General features: G+C 38.5%; 2 protein-coding genes and 2 non-coding genes across 6 annotated transcripts in view; 1 reads left to right on the top strand and 3 right to left on the bottom strand.

Moving 5' to 3' along the window:
• Positions 1-5446, top strand: part of DIPK1A (divergent protein kinase domain 1A) — a 124444-nt gene extending 118998 nt beyond the window's left edge. For both annotated transcript variants that reach the window (XM_059138066.1, XM_059138065.1), the window contains 2 exons: positions 2164-2340; positions 3434-5446. In XM_059138066.1, the coding sequence (XP_058994049.1) occupies positions 2164-2340; positions 3434-4246 (990 nt within the window). In that variant the 3' untranslated portion in view covers positions 4247-5446. The remainder of the gene's footprint in view (positions 1-2163; positions 2341-3433) is intronic.
• Positions 5447-5683: 237 nt separating this feature from the next.
• On the bottom strand, positions 5684-15340 carry RPL5 (ribosomal protein L5). Of its 2 annotated transcripts, none has more exons than XM_059138069.1 (8): positions 15197-15340; positions 14101-14170; positions 13904-14019; positions 12625-12759; positions 10935-11137; positions 9462-9636; positions 6300-6388; positions 5684-5851 (listed from the first exon to the last, which is right to left on the bottom strand). In XM_059138069.1, the coding sequence occupies exons 1-8, from the start codon at positions 15197-15199 to the stop codon at positions 5752-5754; spliced, it is 891 nt and encodes a 296-aa protein (XP_058994052.1). In that variant the 5' UTR covers positions 15200-15340; the 3' UTR covers positions 5684-5751. The 2 variants fall into 2 exon arrangements, with proteins under 2 accessions (XP_058994052.1, XP_058994051.1); XM_059138068.1 differs by having other exon boundaries at positions 9459-9636; positions 15197-15338.
• LOC131810688 (small nucleolar RNA SNORA66) lies at positions 6069-6205 on the bottom strand. The gene has a single exon (XR_009345667.1). It is a non-coding gene; the product is annotated as a small nucleolar RNA SNORA66 (small nucleolar RNA).
• On the bottom strand, positions 9710-9805 carry LOC131810684 (small nucleolar RNA SNORD21). Its single transcript, XR_009345664.1, has one exon. It is a non-coding gene; the product is annotated as a small nucleolar RNA SNORD21 (small nucleolar RNA).
• Positions 15341-22105: the final 6765 nt, after the last annotated feature.

Raw genomic sequence — 22105 nt, 5'->3', positions numbered from 1 at the left:
GAAGCAGAGAGCCCGATGCGGGGCTTGATTCCAGGACCCCTGAGATCGTGACCTGAGCCGAAGGCAGAGGCTTAACCCGCTGAGTCACCTAGGTGCTCCTGGTCAAATGATTTTTGACAAGATTGCTAAGACCATTCGATAGAGAAAGGACTGTCTTTTTTTTTTTTTTTTTTTTTTTTTTTTTAAGATGTTATTTATTTATTTGACAGAGAGAGAAATAACAAGCAGGCAGAGAGAGAGGGGGAAGCAGGCTCCCTGCCAAACAGAGAGCCTGATTCAGGGCTCAATCCCAGGACCCTGAGATCATGACCTGAGCCGAAGGCAGAGGCTTAACCCACTGAACCACCCAGGTGCCCCAAGGATTGTCTTTTCAATAGACCATGCTGGGAAAACTGGATATCCACATGCAAAAGAACAAAGTGGGACCTTTACCTAATACTACATGTAAAAATCAAGTCAAAACAGATCAAAGACTTAAATGTAAGAACTAAAAGCATAAAACTCTTAGAAAAAATATAGGGTAAAATCTTCATGACATTGGATTTAGCAAGGATTTCTTGGCTCTGATCCCAAAGGCAGAAGCAACAAAAGAAGAGACAAATTGTACTTCATGAAAATTTTAAAATTTTGTACATCAAAAGAATATCCAGGGCGCCTGGGTGGCTCAGTGGGTTAAGCCGCTGCCTTCGGCTCAGGTCATGATCTCAGGGTCCTGGGATCGAGTCCCGCATCGGGCTCTCTGCTCAGCAGGGAGCCTGCTTCCTCCCCTCTCTCTCTCTCTGCCTGCCTCTCTGCCTACTTGTGATCTCTCTCTGTCAAATAAATAAATAAAATATTTAAAAAAAAAAAAAAAAAGAATATCCAATCTACAGAATGAGAGAAAATATTTGCAAATCATATATCCAATAGAGATTAATATCTAGAATATATAGGGGTGTCTGGGTGGTTCAGTGGGTTAATCCTCTGCCTTCTGCTCAGGTCATGGTCTCAGGGTCCTGGAATAGAGCCTGGATAGAGCCTGCATCGAGCCTGCATCAGGCTTTCTGCTCAGCAGGGAGCCTGCTTCCCCCTCTCTCTCTGCCTGCCTCTATGCCTACTTGTGATCTCTTTCTGTCAAATAAATAAATAAAATCTTTGCAAAGTACTTAAATAGGCATTTCTTAGAAAAAGATACACAAATGGCCAATAAGTATATGAAAAGATGCTCAGCATCACTTGATCATTAGGGAAATACAAATCAAAATCACAGTGAAATACCATTTCATACACGTTAGGCTGGCTACTGTCAAAAAATGGAAATTAACAAGTGTTGACAAGGATGGAGAGAAATTGGAACCCTTTTGCACTGTTGGTGAGAATGTAAAACAGCAAAGCCACTGAAAAAAAGTTCCTCAAAATATTAAAAATATATTGTTCTTATGATCCAGCAATTTTACTTCTGGGCACATATCTAAAAAAATTGAAAGCAGAGTCTCCAAAAGATATTCTTACACCCAAGTTCAGGTCAGCATTATTCACAATAGCTAAAACTTGGAAGCATCCAAGGGTCCATTAGCAGATGAATAGAAATGCAAAATGTGGTATATCCATACAATGGACTATTATTAAAAGGAGAAAATTCTGACACATGCAACTGTATGTATCTTGAGAACATAATGTTAAGTGAAATAAGTCAATCACAAAACGACAAATTTTGTATGGTTCCATTTATATGAGATGCTTAGAGAAGTCAAAATTATAAAGATAGAGAGTAAAATGGTGATGCCGGGGGTGGGGTGGGAAAGGGGAACAGGGAGTTACTATTTAATAGGTATAGAATTTCAATTTTACAAGATGAAGAGTGCTACAAAAGGATAGTGGTGATGGCTGCACAACATTGTGAATGTAATACCATTGAGGTGTACTCTAAAAATGGTTAAGATGGTAAATTCTATGTTTTTAATATTTTATAATAAAAAAATTGGAAAAAGTAAAATTGATCTTGGTCAAAAATATGTTTATTTAGGCATGAATTACTTTTATAATTTAAAAGTTTACAGAAAAAAGCTAAATCTCAATGTTTTGTTACTTGTGTGTTTTTGTAAGAGGCAGAAAACATTAAAAATACGTGGTAAAGTTTTCTGCTCAGCCAAAGGACTAATTTGTCATTCTTTTTTCACGTAGATGTATTTAGGGATTTGGGGTAATCTGCCAGGTGTTGTAAAATGTCAAATGGAACAAGCACTTCATCTTGATTTTGGGACTGAATTAGAACCAAGGAAAGAAATAGTGCTATTTGATAAGCCAACTAGGGGAACTACTGTACAGAAATTCAAAGAAATGGTCTACAGTCTCTTTAAAGTAAGTATATATCGATTCACATGTTGCTAGTGTGAAGTGGTACATTCTTCTGAAAGAGTTAGCAAGACCTCATCCTAAGCCATAAAAATGTTGCTGTTCTTTAACTTATACCCAGGACTCCATCTTGAGGGAAAAATTCAAACAAAATCTGAGGAGGATGCTTACATTAACATTATTTATGCTAGCTAAAAATGTCCAGATATGAAAGGGGAATTAAGTAGACGAGCAGCTGTATAGTTTGTAGGGAAGGCCTAAAATTAGTATACATGTCCTGACTGAAAATTATTTTTTAAAAATTTAAAGAAATATTCATACAAAGATTAAATATATTAAAGAAAAAATTTATAATATTGGAAAGAATCTTTTTTTTTTAAAGATTTTATTATTTGACAGATCACAAGTAGGCAGAGAGGCAGGCGGAGGGGGTGGTGTGTGGAAGCAGGCTCCCTACTGAGCAGAGAGCCCCATGTGAGATCATGACCTGAGCTGAAGGCAGAGGCTTAACCTACTGAGCCACCCAGGCGCCCCAAGAATCTTTTTATTGGTGTCATATTTTCACTTAAAATCTTACTTTTAAATTTACATTTTCGTACTATTTTATCTTAAGAAACTTCACAGGGACATATTTTTTAACCACCATTGGAACAATACAATTTGAAGAAAACAGTTGTTAATGTATTGACTACAAAACAGGAGAAAATAATTTTCTCCTGTTTGACCCTTATTATAACTTCAGACCTTATTTGACCCTTATTATAACTTCAGACATCAGCACATTACACGGCAATTTTGCAAGTAAATGTATGAATAAGACAGAATAATTTGTGTGTTGGATATCAACAGGGCCCAGGGAGCTATAGGAGCTAGGGTGACCCATTTCTTAAATATACTTAAGTCGGTTTTATTACAATTATATAAAACATACTTCTAATTAACTCAGTAAGCATCATAAATATTTGGAGATGTATTAAGTTCCTTTATGGAGACTCAGTAACAAGATTATTACTTAGCATGGTAATCCCCATAAAGTTAGTATGTATATTACATGAGTAATTTTTCAAACCTATATTTGGCTAAATTCTTACCGTTTTAGGCAAAGTTGGGTGACCAAGGAAATCTCTCTGAACTGGTTAATCTCATCTTGACGGTGGCTGACGGAGACAAAGATGGCCAGGTTTCCTTGGGAGAAGCAAAGTCAGCATGGGCACTACTTCAACTAAATGAATTTCTTCTCATGGTGATACTTCAAGATAAAGAACATACCCCCAAATTAATGGGATTCTGTGGTGATCTCTATGTGATGGAAAGTGTTGAATATACCTCTCTTTACGGAATAAGCCTTCCATGGGTCATTGAACTTTTTATTCCATCTGGGTTCAGAAGAAGCATGGATCAGCTGTTCACACCATCATGGCCTAGAAAGGCTAAAATAGCCATAGGACTCCTAGAATTTGTGGAAGATGTTTTCCACGGCCCTTATGGAAACTTCCTAATGTGTGATATTAGTGCCAAAAACCTAGGATATAACGATAAGTATGATTTGAAAATGGTGGACATGAGAAAAATTGTGCCAGAGACAAACCTGAAAGAAATTATAAAGGATCGTCACTGTGAGTCTGATTTGGACTGTGTTTATGGCACTGATTGTCGAACTAGCTGTGATCAGAGTACAATGAAGTGTACTTCGGAAGTGATACAACCCAACTTAGCAAAAGCCTGTCAGTTACTCAAAGACTACCTACTGCGTGGTGCTCCAAGTGAAATTCGTGAGGAACTGGAAAAGCAACTTTATTCTTGTATTGCTCTCAAAGTCACAGCAAATCAAATGGAAATGGAACATTCTTTGATACTAAATAACCTAAAAACATTACTGTGGAAGAAAATTTCCTATACAAATGACTCTTAATTCATTTGGACATTGTGATTATGGAAGAACTGTAAGGAAAAATTTTGAGCATTTAAAAAAAGATGGCTTGATTCAAATCCTTGCCAGTTACACACCCCCCTTTCCCCTGGTTTTAAGAAGTCATCATCTTGAGATAGATGTTGATTGCTGAAGTAATGGCAGGAGGTATAGGATGAACAGGTCCAAAGATTTCATTTCTGCTGTTGGAAGCCCTGGTAGATTTTCCAGTACCTTCACTGTGTAACTATTTTGACTAATGACCTAAAATAATGCTGTGAAATCCTCATTCCATAAACAGTGAGAGTATTTTGTAGATTTGTTAGCCAAAATACCATTGCTGGAATTATTGTTTGCATTGAAGCTGCTGTTTAAAAAAAAAAAAAAAAAAAAAAAAAAAATTATACATATTTACTGAAGTCTTAGCATGGTAAAGTTTGCACATTAACAGAAATTAAGACTGTAAAGCAGGTAAAATTACTTACTTGTAAACAGATGTTGGGTTAATAGCATGGTTTGTTGTATTTATAGACTTAAACATTTAGACATCAAATGTTAAATGGCTTCAGAATGTTATTAGCCTCTTAAAAGTAAAAATTCATCAGAACATGGCAATACTTGGCAATATGTAATTGCAAATTTAGAGGCTCAAACTGGATGAACTTTCATCATCCTAGATTTGATGGGTCCTTCTTAGTGTCCATGAGCTCTGTCCTTCAAAACTGAGATTCTTAAGGCCATCAACCCAATCCAGATCCATTTATCTGAATTTGAGCTATGGAGAAGTGGGACATTAGGAGCCAGATTCTGAAATTATTGAACTTTCTAGTAACAATTTTCCATTTTTGAACAGTATTTCCTGTTGGCCAAAGGGCTATTTCTTAAGAGGCATGTAAATTTGTTTCATGTAAACTTGATATGCAAGTTATTATTTGCCCTTTAATGTTATTTTTATGTTAAGATCTGGCATGTACCTTTCAACATCTCCGTAACATAGAATACCTCTTTTGAAGACCCAATATATTCTGCTCGAAAGTTTCACCTGATTGAAGTGTTAGTTATGTGAACTTCACTGAAACAGCTCTCTCTCAAAAATTAAAGCCATTGATTAGCACCAGTTTTGCTTATTTTAAAATTGTTTACTCTGAAGGTACTTTTTCTTCCCACCAGCCATCTGGTTACAATAAATGAATGGAAGAAACATTTCCTAGTGCACAGTTGGTCTCTTGCTTGCCAGACTGTTTCGGGAGGGCTGCACATCATACAACCAGAGGGATAATTCCTGTCAGGGAAAACAAGCCTGAGAAGCAGGTGTGAACTCTAAGTCAGTATGTGAAGTCATACTTGTTTTTCAAAGAAAAAAAAAAATGTCAACTCCTCTCCTTTTGTATTTCAGGTTATTTCCTACAGTTTCATTAATAAGAGTTTAACACAGATAGCTGCTTGATGAATAAGTTTATTATTGTCTTTATCTGAAAAATCTTAATAGAAAATTGTGGTTTGGTTTATTAGCTCTCAGCAGCCCGCTCCTGAGCTCGAAGGAAGCTTGCCTTCTTCTGAGCTACCCGATCTTTCTTTTGAGCAAGAGACATTTTGGGACGATTCCACCTACAAAACAAAGTAAAATAAAGAGATAAATGTAATTTTTAAGTATCACTGCTATAGAGGATAGAAAATAGTTAACTCTGATTGAAAAAGACTGTGATCAGGTCAAACAATCCAAGTTCTAATACACATACTTATTTATGATCTTAATCTAACTTTAAAGATGGAGTAACTGGTAACAAACAAACAATAAATGTTTAACTGCAGTAATTGGTAGTTATACTGTACTGGGATAGAACAGGTCAGCTCAGTAAGTACCTTCTGAGGCTAATAAATTTCTATCACCACAATTGCTTTAGCAAACCTGGTTCCCCTCACTTCTGCAACATCATGCAGAGCTAGTGATCGAGTTTGCATTGCACAACTTCAATGAGAGTGTGAATAAGAAGAAACAAGGTAAGGAACTCCTTTTAACCTCTTTCTCTTGAAAAGACAACAGTAAGATGCATACCTCTTCTTTTTAACTTCTTTCTTAGGCTTCTTCTCATAGACTGGGTTCTCTCGTATAGCAGCATGAGCTTTCTTATACATCTCCTCCATCTGAAAGAAAGCAAAGCAAACAGTACTTGGTTTCACTTCACATGCCCTAAACAGTCATATAATGTGCACTGCACTCTACTACTTGTTCTATTTTTATCCCTAAACCAGACTGTCAAAAGGAACTAGGCCAACCCTGGTAGCTCTTTAAATTCTACATGTAACCCACATTTTCTTAAGAAATTACCATTGGCAATGTGAACTGACACTATTTACAAAACTCACACTCAAAAATTTGCATGTATTTCTGAGGAATTCAGCTATACTTTGAATCACTCAAGTTGAGAGCAAATGGGTTTCTGTAAAAACATTTATGTTCATTTAAGTATTATCTGACCTAAATTCTTTTATTCAAGTGAGGATTTGTGCCAAAACAAAATACTTAATATGGTAAGAGGAAGAGTATACAGGGAAGAGTACAAAGAATTGTTATAAATTCATTTTTGTTCTCCCATATTTCCCAGATTTGTATTTTCCATCAGTATCTGACAGGTCTTCCAATGCTACTCCCAGCACTGCATACCAGGGACCTCTTATATCTACTGCTACTAGGTGTCTGTGGAAACAGAAGATTTGAACTGCACCAGAAAACCCCCAAACACCATCCAATTAGATCTTAAAGAGAATTTTGTTCTAAAACTCATCAAAAACCAATGCTGAAATTCTCTGAATTATTTCAAGTACCACCTCTAAATAATGACTATTGATTCTATGGAAGATCAAGTCCTGAAGCAGCTATAAAATACCTGAACATTCACTATCCCAATCTAGTAGCAATTACATGCCCCTAAAGAATAAAGTAATCCAACTCTAAAATCATGCATCTGTGTAAAACTTAGCAAATGAAAATAATGCAAACACTGCATGAGACCTAAATCCCTCCTGAAAATTAATTTCTCTACCTCTGCACTCTATTATGACTTTCCACTGTATTTAACGAATCCATTTGATGATGTCAAATGTAGTCATTTAATAAATCTAAGCAACTCGGTCCATTCCTTCCTAAGAGACAAACAGGATTCACAACCATGTATGTAGACAACAGCACTGAGTTTTAAGTAAAGACCACTTTCCTCTTGGAGACATGTCAGATGTCAGCAGAGGAGTTTAGCAGGCATGCATAAGAGGCCTCCAAAGATCAAACTGATGAGCTAGCCAGGAAAAGTACATCAGCCTAAGAGTGGTCCAGCTGAAATATATCAAATATATAGGAAAGCATTAGAAAATGGCTTGAGATGTGAGATTTTGAAGCTTGAGATTTTGAAGTTTTTGAACAAGTTTAACACTACCAGAGCAAGAGATGTCTTAGGAAGAAAAATTTATGCAGGCCAAGTAGAATTATAATCACAAGTAAAAGTCCTATTTACCAGAGTGAACAAGGGTAATTAAATAATATACAAGTATGGGTTTCTGAAAACTAACATGCACTTGCATTTACTAATATAAACTAATGGCATCCTACCCTTTCCTAGCTCAAAAAAACTCAAGTTATGTGTTTATTAGCCCTAGACTGTGTGCTAAGCATACAAATAACAGAAAGGGATCTTTTCCAATTACAACTCTTTTTAAAAACAATTTTCACGGGATGCCTGGGTGGCTCAGTTGGTTAAGCGGCTGCCTTCGGCTCAGGTCATGATCCCAGCGTCCTGGGATCGAGTCCCACATCAGGCTCCTTGCTTGGTGGGGAGCCTGCTTCTCCCTCTGCCTGCCACTCTGTCTGCCTGTGCTTGCTCTCGCTTCTCTCTCTATGACAAATAAATAAATAAAATCTTTAAAAAAAAAAAAATTTTTTCACAGGGTGCCTGGATGGCTCAGTTAAGCATCCAACTCTGATTCTGGCTCAGTCATGATCCCAGGGTCCTGAGACTGAGCCCCCTCCCCATGCTGGATGCCTTCTGCCCCTCCCCCACTGTGCACTCACTCACTCAAAAAAAATTTTTTCATAACCAAAGAAGTGTGAAAATAGAAACTGTGCACTAACATAACAGTCATTTAATAGGTAACAATTTATTTACAACTCCATAGTTGTGTACAAGTTTTATAAAAATTAATGCTATTTTTGTGTTCTATGCCTATCTTCCATGACTACGGTGCGTTAATAGTCAAGTCTTTTTTTTTTTTTTTTTAAAGATTTTATGTATTTATTTGACAGAGAGAAATCACAAGTAGATGGAGAGGCAGGAAGAGAGAGAGAGGGAAGCAGGCTCCCCGCTGAGCAGAGAGCCCGATGCGGGACTCGATCCCAGGACCCCAAGATCATGACCCGAGCTGAAGGCAGTGGCTTAACCCACTGAGCTACCCAGGCGCCCCAATAGTCAGTCTTAAAGATACAACTTTAGGCTGATAAAATTTCCAACATTAAATTCACATTTGCAACATCAAGGAGAACTAGTGATCTAATCTGTACAACTCCCCACATCCACGCTGAGACATTCAGAAATTCCGTAACATAGAACTTATTTGCTAAAAAGAACCTTTCTTCCACATGGCTTCAAAATGAGTTTAGTTAACTAGAATCTTATATCAGACAGGACAGATGATTCTAACTATGACCACAGGAATTAAGTCTACAGATTTAGAACAGTCAAATATGTAAAAGCCACCAAAGACTTCATATTTAGATCCTTGAGACCTTCAGTAGCTAAGAAATTCCTAAAAGCATGTTGGTAAGTCTAGTTCTTTATAATTATCCTATTTGACTTTTAACTTACCCTCACTCAATACCCCAAGTTCATCTCATTGCACTTTAAGAACTGTTTATTTATACTATTAACATACTCATGTTCAACTTTTAACGATTAACCCGAAATAAAACTACTAATAAACCCACCAAAATCTAGTAGTAAACCTATAAATTGGGGCAGCCTGGATGGCTCAGTAGGTTAGGTTTCTGCTTTCGGCTCAGGTCACGGTCTTGGGATAGAGCCCACACTAAGAGCTCTGCTCAGCAGGGAGCCTGCTCCTCCCATCCCACCGTGTGCCCCTCTGCCTACTTGTAATCTGTCAAGTCTTAAAAAAAAAAAAAAAAACCTATAAATTAACTAATACAGGCATTTTTAGTTAAAATTTTTACCATGTCTGGAGTTACGTTGTTCTTTATGTATTGAGAGAATTGTTTCTTGTATGCATCTTCGTCTTCTTCCATTAGGTAACGCATATAATCTGCAACATTCTGACCCATGATGTGCTTTCGATGTACTTCTGCATTGAATTCCTTGCTTTCTGAATCGTAACCAGGGAATCGTTTGGTACTAAAATAAAATTTTTCATCTTTTAGTATTATAAGGATTAAAATCAGTTCACTAACTGGAATTCATTTCAGTAGCTGCCATCAGTCCCGTCTTGAAACAATTAATTGCATCATATGCAACCAAAGGACCAACTACTGACTGCTCAGTTAGTGGGATATCATCATTCAGCAGCTTATCTCTGAATTCCAGGATAGAAGAGAAAATCATGCTACAAGTACATTTAAAGCCATGAAATGTACCAAGTTCCCACCACTAAAACGAGTTCTCCTTATAAACACAAGAAAGGGTTCAAAACTGCTCCCTCCAAATCCTAGAATTTCTCAGTGCTGCCTCAGGGCACATGGGAATAAGTGATTTTTTGAAGACCACATCTGACAGGTGTCTTGCAAGGGACCTGCAGGCCTCAAAAAAATACGCTCCACCATTACAGAAGTTCCAGTTAGGTCACATTTTAAAGGCTATCCTCCCCAACCCCAAAACCTAATATTTTTGTTAAGGATTCACCAACCTCTAAAATATCTCTAAGAAGCTAATTAATCATTTTTAAAGATGCATCTACTCAACAAGAACAAAAACCATTAACTCAAAACCTAGGACTTAACAAATTCAAATCTACTAAACTTCTGAGAATGGTCTATAATCTTGTTTCCAGCTGAGAGCTGTCATAAGCCTTTTCTCAAACTTTTTTTCTAGAGCTGAGAGTTCCCATAAATGAGTAAACCAACTTTCATTCTGAATGAAAAGAAAACACACTGGGGGGGTGGTGGTGCGTGGGTGGCTCAGTGGGTTAAAGCCTCTGCCTTCAGCTCAGGTCATAATCCCAGGATCCTGGGATCGAGCCCCACCCACATTGGACTCTCTGCTCAGCAGGGAGCCTGCTTCCTCCTCTCTCTCTGCTTACTTGTGATCTGTCAAATAAATTTTAAAAATCTTAAAAAAAAAAGAAAAGAAAAGAAAATACACTGGGAGGGGAGTGGACTTGAGGTGCTCATTTCTAACCAAAACTAAGCTACAACACAAAAGCTAGTTGTTTCAATCCCTGCTTTCCCACTACTGGCTCCAAAACTTTGAACAAATCCTTTATCTCTGAACCTCAATCTTTTTTATAAAACACATTACAATTCCATCCTGCCCTGGCAGGTTCCTTTTGTAGAGTACTAGGATATAGCAGGTACACAAGGTACACAAGGATAGCTACGTACTAATTTAACTGATTCATCCAGTAATCTCCAAAGTCTAATCAGTTAGAAATGGAAATACTGGCAGTCCAAACAATGAAGCCTTGAATACTCTATTACCTGTGAGGGATAGACAAGCCTCCATCCACTGCTCCCTTGAGGGCCCCAAAAACTTTATTTCCAGTAGTAGTTCTGGCAAGCCCTGCATCCAAATAGCAGGTGAAGGCACCAGGTTGACCATCAATGCTTTCCACATTGTACTCATCTCCAGTCACTTCCACTTGGCCTTCATAGATCTTGTCCATGCCAAACCTATTAAGGAGCTATTAACAAAAAGCCAGTCTAAATATATTCAAATAATTCTAACATTATGAAGTCACAACTTTAGGGGCACATAGGTGGCTCAGTCGTTGAGCATCTGCCCAGAGTCCTGGGATCAAGCTGTGCATCGGGATGCCTGCTTAGCAGGGCACCTGCTTTGCTTCTCCCTCTCCCACTCCCCCTGCTTGTGTTCCCTCTCTCTCTGTCAAATAAATAAGGAATAAAATCTTTAAAAAAAAGTCACAACTTTAATGACCTGACACCTAGAAAAATTTTCCTTCAAAATTCACTTAACCCTCTGTACTAATTTACTTTTAAATACTAAGATGCTACAAAAACAATCTTCAAATATTCAATTTCACCACCCCTTTGTCTTATAGCTTCTCTATCTTTCCTACATGCCCATACTTATTTATGCATTAATCAATTAAGATGTAACCATATCTATTCAAGAAATTTATTTTCCATATTTCCTCAGTCCTATTTGGCTACAGTAACTCAAGAACCAAGTATTAAATGTTACCACATGTAATTTGATTAATTTGATTAAAATCTTAGAAGCATCTGGGCATAAGAGAACATCTTTTATGGCTCTACACTCCAAATACATTAATGTTAATAAGGGTGAATCTTCTGCCAGTACATCTAGCTACTGTTTTACCAGTGTGACTTATATACAATGTTCCTCTCATGTATGACATTGTTCCCCACTCTTACCCAAACTTGTTTACAATCAATGAAGATATAGTCCCTAACAACAATGCATGCTTAACAATTCCAATGCAAAACAACATCAGTAACTTGAGAAAAGAAAAATAAGACAAAATCACATTTCCATCTTCCTGCATATTACAGGAAATGCTGCCACCCAGAGGCAAAGATAGTTAAAACCAAATCCATTACCCATGGCTAACCCCCAATCCAAATTTAAGACATTGTTTCTCAAACTTTAACATGTATATAAATAAACTGGACATCCTATTAAAATACAGATTCCAAGGGTGTAAAGTCTGCATTTTAAATGTACACTGATTGATAGAAGATCTATTCTAAGTGGCAAAGGTCTGCAAAGTCAAGGTATCCACTAACTAGCCAGAAATGGCTATTCAAATTAAGGTAAAAATTCAGTTCCTCAGTAGCATTAGCTACATTTCATGTGTTCAACACCCACATGTGGCTGGTGGTTATCATTCTTTGGTTTAGATTCACACTGATCTAGACCTACTCAACAATGCAAAAAACAAACAAACAAACAAAAAAAACCAGAAAAATTACCTCCCCAGAGTATTAGAAAATGCACTGCTGTCTCAAATTCTGTATTTATAAAGCTATCCTTCCTGATGACCCCACAAGCAACAGCTCAACAGCAGACACTCCTCAGAAGCCACAGCTGAGGGTATCTTCCTCATTTATCAACATCTACCTTTCAGACAACTCCAAACAATGAGCTAGGTCCAAAATATACTACTTAAAGGTATCTTCTACATACCCTGCGGGCCAGCAGCAGGCCGGTACAATATGCTGCAGCATAATTTGTCAGGCCAACTTTCACACCATACTTTGGGAGTTCATGAGCATAAGCTGCACAAACTATCATATCTCCTTCTATGCGGGCATAAGCAATCTGTAAGAGAAACAACAGGTTAGTCACCTGTGCTTTCAACTGTCTGCTTACTTATTCTAGGTGTCTTCTTTTTCAAAGGACTTAAAAAAAAGTGGGAAACAAATCTGCAACACTTAGAATCTGTTTTTATTAAACCCACTCAAAGAGTTTATGGCTTGGTCAACTACTTCTGTAAATGTATGTCATAATATCGCAAAACAGAGCTAAAATCACCATATAGACTGTAAACATTGAAATGCCTTTGAGTAAGTTAGGGACTATTGTTCCTAATACTACTGAAAACAGACTCTTAGCTGCATCAGCCAATGAATCAAAGAGGCACAGTGAAAAGTCAGAAAGAAATCGGATTATTTCAAATATCTTCTGAACTATGCATATCAAAGTCCAATGTTTCTGACACTGTTTACTTATCTGAACTCAGGTATGAAGGAACACATTGTCTTCACAACCAAAAAATTAGTCTGCCCAGAAAATAGGTGTGCCTGCCCCCTGCAAAGACTCAAAAAGTCTTAACTGTAAAAATTTACTCTAGTTGTAAAAGCCCAGAAAATTCATTTCTAGGAGCTAACTGCTACTTTGTAGAGGTCTTTTATGTGGGAGAAACCTTCATACCTATTTATCAAAACCTATTTCAAAGAGAAGCAGGAATAAAAACAATCTTAAGAGCCTAATTAAAACTTCACAACTACCCACCTCTTCAATAAGGAGTGGTTATATGGCACATAAGGCTATGTACAGCAGGTCAGGAATTTAGTCCGTGACAATTTCTGTTATTCTACTGGAACTGCAATGTGCAAGAACCTTCTACTTGGCCTCAAATTTATCCTCTTACCCCTATAAAATAGCATAGTAGCCTAGATTTCTCTAATCCTCTTTCTGCCAATTAGAAAACAAGATTAAACTACTTTGGTCAGGATTGTCATACATGGCTGATTTTCAGTAGAGTATTTTCAAGTACCACCCTCCCCACTCAAGCTCTAACTTCAGACCTACTAAAAGGAAAACTACTACTCAATGTTTTTACAATGCCAGGCACCAGGGGGACCTTTTAATCCATACATGTTTTGCTTAAGTACAACTTCTCCAGCAGTGAGTTAAAGAGGTGAGGTTACCACTCATTGCTTGAATTTAGAATACTACTTACCTGACAGATGATATCTCTGTTGGTTACACGAACGATCATCCTGTATTTAGGTGTGTTGTACTTATTTTTATCTTGAATTACCAAGCGTTTCCTGGCATAATAATCAGTTTTACCCTCTGAAAGAAAAAAGTAACTTAAGAAAAGTCTATTCCACTGCAGATTCTTCTAAAATTGTGAACATGAGTAAGTGACCATACCTCGACGTCTTCTAAATTTCACTTGGTATCTCTTGAAGTAAGCCTTATTCTTGACAACTTTCACAAACCCCTTTAAGAAAAAAAAGAATGTTATTAAAACTTTGATAAATTGTTTATATTTTTGACATCTGAGTTAACTGCATAACAAAATAACACTTTAGCTTCAAAAGTGAACCCATTCAGCTGTCACTTTTGTGAAGTCCAGTTTCTCAAAACACAAGGGGTCAAGAATCACCTTTTCTACTTCTCATCAGTCACTTTTCCAAAGTGCTGGTCTAGATAGCAATCAATCTCTCCTAACGTCAGTCTGTTCTGAACACTCTGTGTCCCAGTTTGGAAACCTAACCTCCAATCTCCCTCCTACTGTTCACACACGTTTTTCCAAAGCCTAAACCACTTGCCACGAAACTCATCTGGTCAAGAGCATATTTGGCAATTACTTCCGATTAAATCAGCATTGTTTCCCACCTATCAAAGCAACACACCCCATCCCCAAAATCCTTAAAAACTGGCGCAGCAACAGTCTAGAGAAAGAGATAGGAAGACAGGAGATAGGAAGCACATACCAACTAAATGAGTTCCCTTTTGGGGCCCAGAGAAGCCACAGCCTCCAGGCTGACTGCTAGGTTTAAAAGCCACTTTTGAAAGATCCACCAACCCCACACTCTCCCGAAAAAAACCATGGAAACAAGTCAGTGGTGGATGAGTCCGGAGAGCCGCAGCCTATCTCCACTCAGGCATCTCCTCCCCCCCACCCCACCCCCAGTGTGAGACCAACTGCATGCAATCCTCCCCACTGCCGATGCCAGGTCGGACGAGCCGGCATTATCCCCTAAACTTGTCAACTTAATTCATCCCCCCCTCCTCAATCCGCCGCCCTAGCTCCTGATCTTCTCTGTCAACCCCTCCCCCAAAGTTTGCGCGGCCGGCGGCAGCCATTAAGGCCACGCTGGGAGCGGCAACCCTACTACAGCAGAACCCTCAATCCAACGCCATCCATCCCCTGCACCGTGCGAGACGGACCCTACGCTGGCGTTTGGGAAAGGACAAAGAACCCGCGTGCAGACGTAGCCCAGACTCCCCAGTATCGACTTACCATCCTGCGGATCAGAGACCGGCGTCCGCGCCTCGCCACAGACCAGCAGGCCCAGCAACACTCGGCTGGGGGAAAAGGCCTCGGCTCGTGCGCAGGCGCAGTATGTAGCACTGACGATCACGCGAGCGACGTGTGGAAGAGAGAGCGCGCCAGTTCAAGGCGTGCGTTGCACTGTCCCCTGCTGGCGGGAGGACCGATGCCGGACTTCGCCAGGCGGTAACAGAACTTGAGTGCCACTGAGTCCCCAAACTCCGGGCTGGTAATCCCCACCGGGATGGGCGGTAAACAGTAGCTGGGAGGATTATAAGAGGTTTTCAGTTTCCTGTGCTAATAAGTTGCTTCGTAACAAACATATATGATTTTTGTAAATAGGAAAAAATACTTAAAACTAAATAGAATATATTTGCTGTGAAGCACTTTGGACCCCTCCAGGGTACTACCTCCTGGACTACTCGTCCTGCTCCAGAGCATACAGAATCCCTTCTGGAAGCTTTATCCCAGCCCTTCAAACCAGAGTAAGGGGCCCCTTCTGCCTTCCCACAGTACCTTCCAACTTCCTTCAGCCCGCTGTTGCCTGTGAACTCTCTAAGGGTGGGTTCCCCTGCCCCAGTTCACCTTGAATCTCCAGCAGCACTCGTGCTGACGTTCTAAGTGCTCGGGGTTTGTTAAATGATAAAAGAACTACTCACCGCTCTGTTTTCTCCTTCCCTTTGCTTCCATCGTGTTTCTTGACAGCTTCTTTCGTTTTCTGTCCCTCCATCACTCTGAGCTAGTCAGAGCTTAACTTTTCTCTAAGTCCTTTCCCCCGCATTCTTTTAAAACTCATTCTAACAAGGGAATGAGCTGACTCATTCTCCACACGCGAACCAATCAACAACCAACCAATCAAACAAACAAAAACCAGCTCAGGAGAAAGTATGCCCTTACCAAACAGCATTTCAAAGGTGGTCTTTGGACTACTGCATGGGAATCACGTGGGTATTAGCTAAAATGCAGAAATCTGAATATCCCCCACCTCTTACTGAACCAAACTTGTTGGTTTGGAGTCCAGGAATCTGCGTTTTTAATTTGGCCTCAATCTTAATCAGTTCAGGAGGTCTCAGGAAAGCAGAAGACAAGAGTGACTGGGGGGCTCAGTCATTAAGCATTTGCCTTTGGCCCAGGTCATGATCCCAGGGTCCTGAGATTGAGCCCCACGTGGGGCCCAGGGGGAAGTGGGCTTCTTCCCTCTACTTCTGTTCTGGCTCTTGCTGTGTCTCTTTCTGTCAAATAAAATCTTAAAAAAAAAAAAAAAAAGGAAAGCAGAAAACAAATCCTGTTTTGCCCAGTAATGGAATATACTGACTCTACCAGTAAAAGAAGATCAATTACCCACACAGCCGTTTAAAATAGTACCATCCTACTTAGCAGGAAAAATTCATTGCATCAACTGCTCAATGTTAGAGCAGAAAGACAGGTCTGTCATATAGGATGACAAGCTTAAGTGGGTTCCAAAAAACTGTCACTAGAAAAATTAGAGTTATGATGCCAATTTCCTCTAGCTTCAATTTGTAACTTCTTACATAACGGGGAAAATGTACATGGAGTCCACTCTGACCATTATCAACAGAGCTCTCAAGGAGAAATGTTAAAACACTCCTTGTAAGCAAGTGTGGTTCAATCTTTGTTGAGTAACCATCAAAAGTATAAGGAAAGAAGAGGTTGCCTGGGTGGCTTAGTTGATGAAGTGTCTGCCTTCGGCTCAGGTCATGGTCCCAGGGTCCTGCAATCAAGTTCTGTTTTGGGCTCCTTGCTCAGTGGGGAACCTGCTTCTCCCTCTGCCAGAAGCTGCCCCTGCTTGTGCTCATGCTTATCTCTCTCTCTGACAAATGAAATCTTTTTTTATTTTATTTTTTAAAAGATTTTATTTATTTATTTGACAGAGAGAGATCACAAGTAGGCAGAGAGGCAGGCAGAGAGAGAGAGGAGGAAGCAGGCTCCCTGCTGAGCAGAGAGCCCGATGCGGGACTCGATTCCAGGACTCTGAGATCACGACCCGAGCCGAAGGCAGCGGCTTAACCCACTGAGCCACCCAGGTGCCCCAACAAATGAAATCTTTAAAAGGAAAAAAAGAAAAGCATAAGGAAAGATCTGTGTAATTTGTATTTATAGAAAATACTTGAAGATCTTTGTTTTGGGGGCACCTGGGTGGCTCAGTGGGTTAAGCCTCTGCTCGGGTCATGATCTCAGGGTCCTGGGAACGAGCCCCGCATCCGGCTCTCTGCTCAGCGGGGAGCCTGCTTCCCCCTCTCTCTGCCTGCCTCTCTGCCTACTTGTGATTTCTCTCTCTGTCAAATAAATAAATAAATAAATAAAAACTTAAAAAAAAAAAAAGATCTTTGTTTTGGTGGTTCATTAATTTATTAGCCATGAAAGATGCCACATGTCTTTGTCAGATCCTGCTTACCCTGGAAGCACCAGAAGGAAAGTCTCCCTGGAAATATGACCACCCCTAACTTTTGCATGTTTTAGGGCAAGAGTATGTATGAAGGCCCACATAGAGGCATCTGAATATTTAGAAGTTACTAAGCAACCTAACACATTATTGAATTAAACATATTTATCCTCCTTATCCTTCTTTCTCTTACTTATAAATCTTTCAACAAAATTAAAAACATATGTATCGATTCCCCTTGGTTGCATTCCGCAGGACGAGGGGGTTGTGGCTAGCATTGGCTGGCTCAGCCAGTGCAGTTGGTGACACTGGGAGCCAGGGAAACTTGTCTAGCACCCTTGAAGAACATAATCTTGTTCAAGTGGTAAAAGTTAAAAATCACCAGTGATGGAAAAAGTCAACTTTGTGTGCCTCCTGATATAATGCACTGAGAAGAACACAAAAGTACTTCCTACTAAATCTATGTAATTTGATCTAATTATATAATTTAACTATTCTGATACCTGATGAACCACAAACAAACTCAAGATGAGTGACATTCTACAAAGTAACTGGTCTCTATCTCTCAAAAATGACAAAATCATAATGGATAAGACTAAAGAACTATTCCAGGGGTGCCTGGCTGGCTCAGTCAGTAGAGCATGTGACTCTTGTTCTTGGGGTCATGAGTGTTAGCCCTATGTTGGGTATAGAGACTACTTAAAAATAAAATCTTTAAACAACAACAAAAAAGAACTATTCCAGATTGAAAGAGACCAAAGTGACACGACTGTTGAATGCAGTGTGTAATCCTGGATTACATACTGGACAGGAAACAAAACAGATAAAAAGGAAGACTAATTTCCTTTGTACAAAGGACATTCTCAGAACAATCAATGAAATATGAATAGACTCTGTGGATTAGGGTGCCTGGCTGGCTCAATCAGTGAAGCATCTGCCTTTGCCTCAGGTCATGATCTCAGGATCTCCCTGCTCAGCGGGGAGCTGGCTTCTCCCTCTGCCCCTCCCCTCTACTCATGTTCTCTCTCTCTCTCAAATAAAATCTGAAAAAAAAAAAAAAAAAAAAAAGAATCTGTAGATTAGATGGTAATAATAGATCAATGTTAATTTTACTTTGATAGATATACTATGGTTATGTGTAGCTGTTCTTGTTTTTTAGAAAATATACTCTGAACTATTTTGGAGTAATAGGCGTTATTTCTGTGACTTGCTCTCAACATATGGCTCAGGAAAAAATTACATATGTGTGTGTATACACATATACACATATGTATGTGTGTTTGTAAAGAGAAAGAAAATAATAAAGCAAATGTATTAAAATGTTAGCAATGGGGAATCTGGGAAAAGAATATATGGAAATTCTTTGTACTATTTTTAAAACAAATGTGTGATTTTGAAATTATTTCAAAATAAAAAGAAAACATCAATTCTTGCTGGAGTGGGAAATTTTTTTTTTTTAAGATTTTATTTATTTATTTGAGAGAGAGACAGTGAAAGAGAGCATGAGAGGCGAGAAGGTCAGAGGGAGAAGCAGACTCCCCATGGAGCTGGGAGCCTGATGCGGGACTCTATCCCAGGGCTCCGGAACCGTGACCTAAACCGAAGGCAGTTGCTTAACCAACTGAGCCACCCAGGTGCCCTGGAGTGGGAAATATTTATTACTATTTGAAATGAAAGTGAATTCAATTTTGTCAAATTCAAATATGTCAAACATATTCAAAATAGGAAATAAATCAGTGATTCTTTCATTGTTCTGATGGTTTCACACCAAAATATGAAAAGATTTCTGGGATGTTACCTATGTTTTATAATTTTGAGATAACTATTTACTGCCCTAATCAGCTGGTTCTGTACTCAAATCACCAACTTTAATAATTATGATAAAAAAGCATCCTATGTTATTTCAACTTTTTTTCTTTGCAATTTATTTTTGCTTTATTTAAATTTATGGTTATACACTGAAGGATATTGTACAAATAGTGTGGACTACTTTATGGTTGGATTCTCTTCATTGATATTAATCCATTAGAAATATTTTAAACTTCTACTTTTATTTAGGAAAAAATAATTATCCTCCCTCAATGAAAGAATAAACTTTAAAAATGTGTAAATCTGTGGTTTTTACAGAGCCAAAAGTCAGCAAAATATCAAAGACAACCAAACATAATTATGATTGCCACCATAGTTATGTCTGGATGTTCTATTGATAAGATATTGGTATTTGAATGACTAAAAAAACAAAGATATACACAATTAATGAATTATATTTATCCCATTAAAGTTCTTTATCATGGGGCACCTGGATGGCTTAGTCCTTAAGTGTCTACCTTCAGCTCAGATCATAATCCCGGGGTCCTGGAATCGAGCCCTGCAACTGGCTCCCTGTTCAGCAGGAAGCCTGCTTCTCCCTCTCCCACCCACTGCTTGTGTTCCCTCTCTGGCTGTCTCTCTCTCTGTCAAATAAATAAATACATTTTTTTAAAAAAAGTTCTTTTTTGTATCTTCATTTCAGCAAAATTTCTACATTGTTACCACTAAGATATTACATCATTTGTGTTCTACAGACAATAAAGCCAAATTGGACAGTCTTTCTTGGGTCATTGAAGTTCTTACTTAATTTTTATTAATTTCAATTAGGAGAAATTTTGTTATGCTGAAGCAATATACTATTTAGATTTGGAAATGAATCATGATTTTTACATATCACATTCCAATAATGTAATGGTGTCATATATGATAAATTATTGTTTTAATAGAATATAATAGACACTAGATATTTTGCCATGTCATATAGCTCACTTTTATTTATTTAATTTTCTTAAAGATTTTATTTATTTATTTGACAGACAGAGATCACAAGTAGGCAGAGAGGCAGGCAGAGAGAGGGGAGAAGCAGGATTCCCGCTGAGCAGGGAGCCCAATGCAGGGCTGGATCCCAGGACTCCAGGATCATGACCTGAGCCAAAGGCAAAGATTTCAACCCATTGAGCCACCCAGGTGCCCCTATAACTCACTTTTATTGTGATTTTTACTTTCTTAGGGAGAATTCACATCCACACAGGTTTTGTTATTCTTCTTCCAATATTTCAGTGTTGTGGTGTGATAAAGAACAATAAAAATATTATATTGTTCAGTTTGTTCAAATGTCTTTTCAACCAGTATATACACTGATCTATGAAGGTCAGAAAATAATCTCTATAGAAATTGATTTCAGGTTTATTTATACATGAATTTTCTTCTTCACAATCATGCAAATTTTTTTGTTTTCTTCTAATTTCTTTATATTTAATTGGAATGTCACATTTGTTGAATATTTCTCAAGCAGTTATATTCAATTTATAAAAAAGTTGTCTAAAAGTTTAATCCTCTTAAGAATTAGATCTTTTCGTGGGTGCCTTGGTGGCTCAGTTGGTTAAGCATCTGCTTTCCACTTAGGTCATGATCCTAGGGTCTGGGATGGAGCCCCGCATTGGGCTCCCTGCTTAGCGGGAAACGTGCTTCTCCCTCTCCCACTCCCCCTGCTTGTGTTCCCTCTCTCACTGTGTCTCTCTCTGTCAAATAATAAATTAAAAAAATAATAATAATCAGATGTATTTTTTGAACATCTATATTATTATTAAAAGCAAGCAATACTATGTGTATAACTAGATAGCACAAATTCAAAATTCATTTTTCTTCCACACTCTGATTTGCTCTTTATTCGAGTATCTTCTTTTCTTTCACTTAACTCTTCTACAGCATCTCATGTCTTATCTAAATCAAATCTTTTTAACATGACGAATACCTCTGGAACCAGGAAATGGAACATAAAGGTAAACAAGCAAATGGCGTTTGGGCTCTATTCAGACCTGAAACTTTGTTAGAGTAGAATTCGAGGGGTTCCTGTTATCACAAAGAAAGGATTTGAAAAGTTAATTTGTTTTCTTCCTCTTTCCTAAAATGTTTTCTATTACTCAAATCCTCCTGCACTGCAAAGCAGTGTCTATTTCAACTGTCAACAGCAGCACAAACCCAGAACCTTCATGACATTCAGATACAACTGCCTTTTGTTCCAAGGACACAGCACAAGAAAAGTGGAATAATATTTCCCTGTGGCCTGGAAGGTGTTGATTACCAAGGCAGATGCTTAGGGTTTCTGGTCAGAGGTGAATGTCAAGTCCTACATGACAGAGACAGACATAGCCTGGCATTCTTTCATAAATTTTCTTTTTCATAAAATAAATTTACTTCTCTTTGTGTTTTGTGATGTTCAGGATATTATAAAGTGCAGGGCCTGGGCAAGGGCTTGGGTCAGAGCCCCTCTTGCTGGGTCAAAGGCAAGAACTTTAGAAAGCTTCATGCCCACCAAAGATCATTAGGATCTGAAATGTCTGAGCCCCTCCTGTTGTATTTTTCTACTGGAATCATCTCAATGATTCAGACTTGACTGGGGGATTAGTGAGTGGGGATTGATGGGGTCTGTGATCAAAGGAGTG

This window comes from Mustela lutreola, chromosome 10 (assembly GCF_030435805.1).
Source record: "Mustela lutreola isolate mMusLut2 chromosome 10, mMusLut2.pri, whole genome shotgun sequence".
Taxonomy (NCBI): domain Eukaryota; kingdom Metazoa; phylum Chordata; class Mammalia; order Carnivora; family Mustelidae; genus Mustela; species Mustela lutreola.
The sequence above is the reverse complement of the archived record's forward strand: the minus strand, read 5'-3'. Positions and strand labels throughout refer to the sequence as shown.